The following is a 7762-nucleotide window of genomic DNA, read 5'->3' on the forward strand; positions in this document are numbered from 1 at the left end:
TAGGGCAGAGAGCAAGTTTATTTGGTGAATGCTGATGGCAAACATCATCCAAGAGCGACAATCTGGGAAAAGTACTGTGACAAGAGCACCTAGGAGGCCTCTGGGGCTACATACACAGTCTCCCACAGGGAAGGTGTGGTTTCCGTGCACACTGGGAATGTCCTCAGCCATTCAGCACCATGCGGACGAGCTCTGTGGAAAGGAGAGGGGGTGATCCAGGGAGCAGGGCCAAGGGGAGGGGTCCACCAGGGGCCAGGAGACCACAAGACCACAAAGGTAGCCTAAGAAGGAATGTGCCCGCAGCAACCAACCTTGGGGTCAGTTTGCAGAGGGGCCACCTTGAGTCTGACCAGTCCTCTCAGCCCCCAGCTCCCCTCCCACCAGCTGTTATTTCCCCACCCCACCCTGAGCAGCAAGAACACAGCAGAGGCAGAAGAGTTTTCAACTACACCTACAGCTACTGTCAGCCATTGGCGGGAGGAGAAGACAGAGTTTTGGGTTAGGGTACCTCCGAGCTGCCCAGCAGAAGGATGGGAAAGAGACTTCAGCTACAGTAGCACAGTGGGACAGGCAACCCACCCCGCTCTGCCAGCTGCCCGTGCTCCCGGGCTAAAGGATGACCATGAAGCAAGACTGGGATAGGCTGGTGTGAGTTCCCAGACACCAGCGCCCTAAGAAGCAAAACCTCAGGGCCCATTCTAGGAGAGAAGGAGGTACCACACCCCCAGGCTGTCTTCCTCTTTGAGGAACCCCTCCCCTCCCCAGTCAGCTCCATGCAGAGACATGCCAGGAGGAAGTCAGATGGTAGTAGGGGAAGGGCAGGGGCTAGAGAGCAAAGGCTGGGAAGAAAAACACTGGGGAGGTCAACTAGAGAAGGGGGGCTGGGAGGAGCCGTACCCGCCCCATGGGCCCGTCACCCCGACAGGATATGCCTCACAAACGCTGCAGGAAGGAAGAGACATTAATGGTGAAGACAAGACACAGACATGGGGTGAAGGGGTCAGGCGGCGAGGGATTAGACATCCATTTATTTTACTTCCCATCCCTTTCCCACCCTTCATGCCACATAAGCCCTTCCTTTCCTGTCATACCCCCCTGGCCTCCCACTCCTGGGCTGGGCCAGGCCCTGCCCCTTGCCTGTTGGCACTTTTTGGAGCCTGAATCCAGGGACAGGGAAAGCCCCAAATGCTGCGCTTGACCTGCCCTATATGGCTGCTTCCTCCGTGAGACCCCAGTTAGTCCCTCACCTTCATAGTTGATACAACCATTGCTGTCCTCATGCCCTGCCACCAGCATCTCTACTTCTTCCTCTGTCATCTTCTCACCTGCAGACGGGAAGAAAGAGTGAGCGTTCTGGAACTGGGTGACACATGAGGTCTATCAGGTGGCACCTCAGCTCAAGAAGGAAGGGCAGAGCCTTACCCAGTGTGACGAGAACATGCCGGATCTCAGCACCCATGACGGTGCCATTCCCTTCCTTGTCAAACACCCGAAGGCCTTCAACGTAGTCCTCATAGGTGCCCTGGTCCTTGTTCTTGGCCACAGTCTGTAGCATGGGCAGGAAGTGCTCAAAGTCCAGCACCTTCACGTTCATCTCTGCCATAAAGGAGGTGGAAGCAAGGTCACATGCATTCTCAGGACTGGGGATTATGTGGTTCCCACTCAAGGCAGGAGAAATCTATCTGGGATTTGCTAGAGAAGAGCTGCTTGAGTTCGCTTTAGCTAAAGCGAAGCTATTAGCTAAAGACTGCAGACCCACTACCACACTGCAGAGTTATTCTTAAGGACCCTCACCATCACTCTTGGGGTTCCCCAGGACCTTGAGCACCTCGGCGTTGGTGGGGTTCTGGCCCAGGGCCCTCATCACGTCCCCACACTGGCTGTACAGGATCTTGCCATCCCCTGTTCGGTCAAACAGCTGGAAGGCCTCCTTGAACTCTGAGGATTCAGATAAACATCAGCACTGGGCACGTGGGGGTTGACCCAAACCCTCCCTTACAGCCCCTGCGGCCCATTCCACTTTGATCATGCTGAGGAAACCAGATATTTATACCGCTGTGCAGCCAAACCCTCTAAGAGGGATCCAGCGTCCCTTCCTCCGACTCAGGTGTCCCGCATAAAGACCCGGCCTTCCTCCCCTTGGCAGAGGAATTTACATACCCTCTGCCTGCAGCAGCCTGCCCAGCCTCCTCGCCTCACTACTCAGGGCAGGGATTTGCCACCGCCCTGTCTGGGCCCTGTCCTTATAAGGAAGTGGGAGCAGCAGCCTGGGACTGGGGTCATCCCAGCCTGCCACTTCCCACCCCTCCAGTACAGAGACCTTTCAGAGAGTACAGCTACAAAGAAGTATCCTCAGCAAACTCCCGTTCCATTTTCACAAAGTAACAGGTCACTGCTGTCTACAGCCTTCACAATTCCAAGCTGGGGGAGGGGGAAAGTTATCACAGGAGGAGAAAAGAGGCAGAAGTAGCTGACTAAGGAACAGGGGAGCACAGGCAGCTTAATACACAGTCCCCAAGCCCCACACACAACAGGCATTAGTGACCAAGTTGTTTCACATGCCCACACCACCTAAAACTCACCCAGTGCTTGGGGCTCAGATCTAGAGTACAAGGGAAGGGAGGAAAAAAGAGTGAGAAATAAAATGGAAGATCCAGAAGGAGGGAGAAGGGAATCCACGAAGTACTCCCTGGGGGTGCTGAAGAGAAGACAGGTGGCTGGAGGGTGCTAGAGGGAGTGTCCCTCTCCCTAAGCATGACCTCAATAGGGGTCAGATTACCTACCTGCGGTCTGGTCCTCGGTGAAGTCACACTGCTCAGAGAAGAGGGGAGCGGTCAGCATCTTAACTCCAATCCCCCAAGCTTCTATCCCAGGCCCAAGAACTCTGAACCACCAACTCCCGTTCCATGCTGGGGACCCGCTTCCCAGCAGGACAGCAACCCCGACACTCCAACCCCACCTCCAACCTGTAAGGCCCTCAGGTTCCTTTACCCCCTACCTTTTGCCTTCTCCCCGCCCCCTATCCCCGGCTTCCCGCCTCTCGCCCCAAATCCCGCTCATCCTCCCAGCGCTGAGCCCCACCATCTTGACTGCTCAGCTCTGCGGGACCTTTTCCTGCAGTAATGGCTCCGGTTCCGGGCCCAACCCTAGTCTTAGTACGTCCCAATGACGTCACCCCCAGCCGACCCAGCCAATAGGAATCCTGGCCCGGGTTTATGCAGATGACGCTGCTATATTAGTAATGAGGTGGACGGGGCCCACTGCTGTTCATTTCTCCTGAGCAGCCCTATCTGAGGCACAGAAACTGCAGAAGAGGGTGGAGTGGAGCGCCAGGAATCTGCTCCTCCGAGAAGCAAGAAAGTTAGAGGATGTCGGCTTGCGGAGGGGTGGGGGGAGAAGAGAGCCCTCCCTTTCCTTCCTTCCCTCCCCCACCTATAAAGAAAGCAAGAGTCGGAGACCAAGGGAGGAACTGTCTCTTTATTTTGAAACAGTAGCCTCCTAGTGGCAGGAACTTGCTTTCGCCTGCGGGAGGCGAGGGGGGGGGGCAGTGTCCGACCCCACTGCACCTGTGGAAAAAGATGAACGTTGCCAAATCCTGGCGCTCTCGCGCAGCAGGACATGCAGACGTACTTCCCTGCTTTTTCACCCTGGCTGAGGGAAGGGAAGGAGGCTTGCCTCTCAAGGCGAAGTGGGAGGGCCCTACCTGTGGAGCTCAGACGCTTAGGATGTGCTTCAGGAAGGCTGCAGAGAGAGGAGGCAAGAGGGGCTGCAGAAGCTGGCCTGATGATGGTCCACCCGACTTTAGATAATATGGGTCCCAGGGTGCCTCACCCCCATACCTCGAACTTCCTGCCTCCCCCCTTCCCTTGTCCCTTCTGCTCCTCTGGCCCCTCACCTTCATAGTTGATGCAGCCGTTGCTGTCCTCATGTCCTGCCAGAACTGCTTCCACCTCCTCTTCAGTCATCCTCTCTCCTGAGCCCCAGACACAGCGTTTTAGCCCCTGCCTTCCCTCCCTCATCAACCTAGGCCTCATTCTTCTGAGTGGGACCTCCTCTTCTTCCACCCTGGAGACCTGCCCACAGCAACAGTCCCCCAAGAGAATCCTCTCCCTATAATGAGCATGCCTTGAATGTGTCCCTGAATCTTGCTTTCCGTTTCACCTCAGTTACACCCGGTGAAAGCTTTGACAGCTAAGGAAACTGAATTCCAGAGGATTAAGAGACATACCATATCATAGAGTACGACCATCTCTTCCAAAACCGAAACTCAAATCTCCCACCTCATCCCCTTTCCTCTGCCCTTTGGGAGGCATCTGCAGCCCACACACTTTAGCCTCCGCAGGAGTAACACCTTCAGATTGTCCCCAAGGCTCTGACCTTCTCAGTCTCCTGCCCATGACCTACAGGAAAGTAATCCCTCCCTGGCTCTGCCTACTTAGCCAACCTTCTTCTTAGTTCAGCCCCTCCTCTCAACCCCACAGGAGTTCTGGTCCCTGCCTCACCCAGGGTGGTGAGGACATGTCTGAGCTCCGCTCCCATGACTTTGCCATTCGCCTCTTTGTCAAACACCCGAAGCCCCTCCAGGTAGTCCTGGTATGTGCCTTGGCCCCGGTTCTTGGCCACTGCCTGGAGCATGGGCAGGAAAGTCTCAAAGTCCACACGCCGGGACTTCAGCTCTGGAGACCAGAGAAGTGAAGGAGACGTCACTGTAGTGTCACCCAGGACCCAGCTCCCATACCCACCATGAAGGGTTTTATCCCTTCAACATTCACGATGCTTTTCTGCCCCTGCGTTTGACAGTTTCTAAAGTCCTGGGACCCACCTCAGCATTTTTTGTCACCTTACCAACATTCCTCTGTTCCACCACCAAACTGAAAACCCGCATTGTCCCAGAGGTCCCCTCACCATCACTCTTGGGGTTCCCCAGGACCCTGAGCACCTCGGCGTTGGTGGGGTTCTGGCCCAGGGCCCTCATCACGTCCCCACACTGGCTGTACTGGATCTTGCCATCCCCTACTCGGTCAAACAGCTCGAAGGCCTCCTTGAACTCTGAAGTATAAGGAGGGGTCAGTGTTGACAAGGGGTCCCATCACCACCAGGAGAAAGGAGATTCAGAAACTATGTGCTTGAGCTGAGCAGAACAGGGAACACAAAGAGTACTAGTGGGGGAGTTTTCAAGGTCGGGAATGGAGTTAGGGGACTAGAAGGAGGATCTGAAGAGGGACTTGGGATGGACAGTGGGCTCAGGGGCTTCGCCTCACCCTCCAGCTGGTCCTTGTTAAACTCGATCTGTGGAAGAAAAGAGCAGGTGAGGAGAGATGACAGGGCTCATTCAATCCCTCTCCAACACTCCTCCCGACCAACTGGCAGCCAGTTCTGGGGAGGGGCCCAAAGGGACCAGGCTGGGAGCCCAGCCACCTCAGTCCCATTCCCAGCTCCAGACCTTGGGAGAATCCCAAGAGGAGGAATTATTGGGGGGAGGGTTTCCAGGGAACGGGGTTAATCCCATGCCACCTGTTCCCCTCCCTCTACTGCCCTAAGCCCTGCATCCCTCACATAACTGGGGGCTGAACAAAAGCTAAATTTACCCCTGGCCCCCAGCTGTGATTGTCTAACAAGTCTGTCCTCTTCAGCCTTCCCTCCTGGGGTTCAGAGCTGTGGCCTTTAGTGTTGAATCGTCAGCCAGGCACAGGCAGCAGCTCCCTCCCTTCACCTTGAAACTGTCCTCAGAACCCAGATGTTCCCCATCTTACAGGCCCTGCCTCCAGCAGGAGGGTCGGTAAGAAGGTGGGGGTGTGTGGGTGTGTACATACACACACGTGACAACAAAGACAACAGCAGTCATAAGCCTGGATGCTTCCAAATGGGGTACTAAGAGAAAGCGCCGCTGTTATCCAGTGCTTACCGATTCCGTACCTTCTAGATACCCCTAGTCCCCTCGGCTGTATCCCACCCTTGTACCACCCCCTCCAAACTCTTTTCTCATTTCCCAGGGACTCACCACCACTTTGGAGAGATCGATGGGGGGCTCCCGGGTCTTCTCAGGGGTTGGAAGGACAGCTGGCACTGGTGCCGGCACTGGCTCAGCCTTGGTCTTGGCTGGAGGGGCCCCTGCTGCTGGCTTGGCAGCAGGCTTGGGGATAGAGGGTCCTGCAGGTTTCTTCACGGGAACATCCTTCTTGGGAGGCATGATGTCCGGTGGCCAAAGGACAGTGTGCTGATGGGGGCACCCATCTCTGTTTAAATAGCCAGGGAGTCTGGGATGTCAAGGGGCGGGGGCAGGGGCAGGGAGCCAGTTGGCTGTGGGGAGGGTGAGATAGAGGAGAGATATGACGGCCTGCCCTCACTCCCCTGGCCTCCTACGGTTCAGGACTCCTGCCCCAAGGTCTTCTCCCTTCTGTCCACCCCGCCCCAAATGCTGACCAGAACAATGGCCACTTTGGGGGGAGGGGGAGGAGGAGGAGGCCAGAGACTGCCCAGAATGGGGGCGTTAACCTCCAGGGTGAGGATAGGATGCTTGCCAGTGACAAACACTGAAATAGGGGTAAGGCAAAGAAGGGCATCCAGGCATTTCAGGCCCCCAACCGCCTGACTCAGAATGGCCCTTTTTCCTAGCAGCTTTAGACTCTTGAAGGCTGAGGCAGGGATGGGGGCCTTGTGAACTGGGATTGTTCAAGTGGAGTCTGGGAGTAGTGAAAGGAGAAGAAAACAAGCAGCCCTTCCATTTCCCTCTTACCATGGATGAGGAGCAGGGTAGTTGACCCCACAGCCTAATAATCCTCAATACCGCAAGCCCCTAACTCCCTCCCTCCCAGCCCAGAACTGGAACTGTGCACAATATAGAGAAAGAATAGCAACAGAAGAGTGTGACCGCCCCCCCACCATTGTCCCTTGTGCCCAGTGTTGTTTTAGAGGTGGGGATGGAGGCAATGATCAAGGAAGGAACCCTTGTCCACAAGCCTATGGTCATTCAAGTCAGACAAAGGTAGGGTGCCTGCTGAACCTGCAGGGACTCCGTGGTGGCACCTGGGGGGAAGGGCAGGCTCTGAGAGGCAAAGGGCCTAATTTCTAAAATCTCTAATCCAAAAAGATGCGAGAGGTCCTCTGGGCTCCTTGAGTACTCACACCCAACCGGAGGGATAATAAAACCCTGACTCGGTAGCCAGGTTACAAACCTTGCTGGGGGCTCTGGGGAAGGGTGGAAGTCGATGGGGGGAGTATGGAAGAGGGGATGGGTGGCCGGTTACTTTTGTTCTGGGGGTAAAGAAGGAGACGATTTAGATAGCATTCTGAGGAAGATAGTAGTGATTCCTCTTAGGCCCTGGGATTCAGAGAGTTGATGCTGGGTCTCCCACTCGCAAATAAAGCATTTGAATGTCATTAGTGAAAATTGTCTCATTTTAGGAAAGTAAGAATCATTCCTCCAGCCGGGAGTACATCACACACACACACACACACACACACCCTTAAGCCTTAAATAAAGGAAAGAGTCCCTCCCCAGCGCCCCAAAACTCACCCTGCGGGGTCCAGGTAAGGGGCGGAGGCGGGGCGCAGGGCAGCCGCGGGCCCTGAAGGGTTAATTCCCGTGGCCTCTGAGCATGCCGGGAGTCGTAGTCCTCGCGCGCCCGCGGGCTCACGGGAAACGCCGCCCTACAGAGCAGGGCGAACGCCGGCCCAGTGACTTCCGGCCCGCGGCGGCGGTTGGTGACTCATGAGCTTTGGTACGTGATTCTTGTCCCGGAACCGAAAGGCAGTGAGCACT

At 55.8% G+C, this 7762-nt stretch overlaps 2 protein-coding genes across 6 annotated transcripts; both read right to left on the bottom strand.

The window, feature by feature from the left end:
• On the bottom strand, positions 1 to 3162 carry MYL6 (myosin light chain 6). Of its 2 annotated transcripts, XM_060111757.1 has the most exons (7): positions 3082 to 3162; positions 2784 to 2811; positions 1795 to 1938; positions 1423 to 1596; positions 1248 to 1325; positions 898 to 942; positions 139 to 192 (listed from the first exon to the last, which is right to left on the bottom strand). In XM_060111757.1, exons 1-6 carry the CDS (start codon positions 3082 to 3084, stop codon positions 914 to 916), a joined length of 456 nt encoding a protein of 151 aa, XP_059967740.1. In that variant the 5' UTR covers positions 3085 to 3162; the 3' UTR covers positions 139 to 192; positions 898 to 913. The 2 variants fall into 2 exon arrangements, with proteins under 2 accessions (XP_059967739.1, XP_059967740.1); XM_060111756.1 differs by lacking the exon at positions 898 to 942 and having other exon boundaries at positions 1 to 192.
• Positions 3163 to 3263: 101 nt separating this feature from the next.
• On the bottom strand, positions 3264 to 7603 carry MYL6B (myosin light chain 6B). 4 transcript variants are annotated; one of them, XM_060111752.1, is made up of 8 exons: positions 7517 to 7602; positions 6002 to 6236; positions 5262 to 5289; positions 4906 to 5049; positions 4503 to 4676; positions 3896 to 3973; positions 3704 to 3741; positions 3264 to 3566 (listed from the first exon to the last, which is right to left on the bottom strand). In XM_060111752.1, the coding sequence occupies exons 2-7, from the start codon at positions 6188 to 6190 to the stop codon at positions 3713 to 3715; spliced, it is 642 nt and encodes a 213-aa protein (XP_059967735.1). In that variant the 5' UTR covers positions 6191 to 6236; positions 7517 to 7602; the 3' UTR covers positions 3264 to 3566; positions 3704 to 3712. The 4 variants fall into 4 exon arrangements, with proteins under 4 accessions (XP_059967735.1, XP_059967737.1, XP_059967736.1 ...); XM_060111754.1 differs by having other exon boundaries at positions 6002 to 6217; positions 7517 to 7587; XM_060111753.1 differs by lacking the exon at positions 7517 to 7602 and adding an exon at positions 7176 to 7254.
• Positions 7604 to 7762: the final 159 nt, after the last annotated feature.

Source organism: Mesoplodon densirostris, chromosome 11, assembly GCF_025265405.1.
Source record: "Mesoplodon densirostris isolate mMesDen1 chromosome 11, mMesDen1 primary haplotype, whole genome shotgun sequence".
NCBI classification, from domain to species: Eukaryota; Metazoa; Chordata; class Mammalia; order Artiodactyla; family Ziphiidae; genus Mesoplodon; species Mesoplodon densirostris.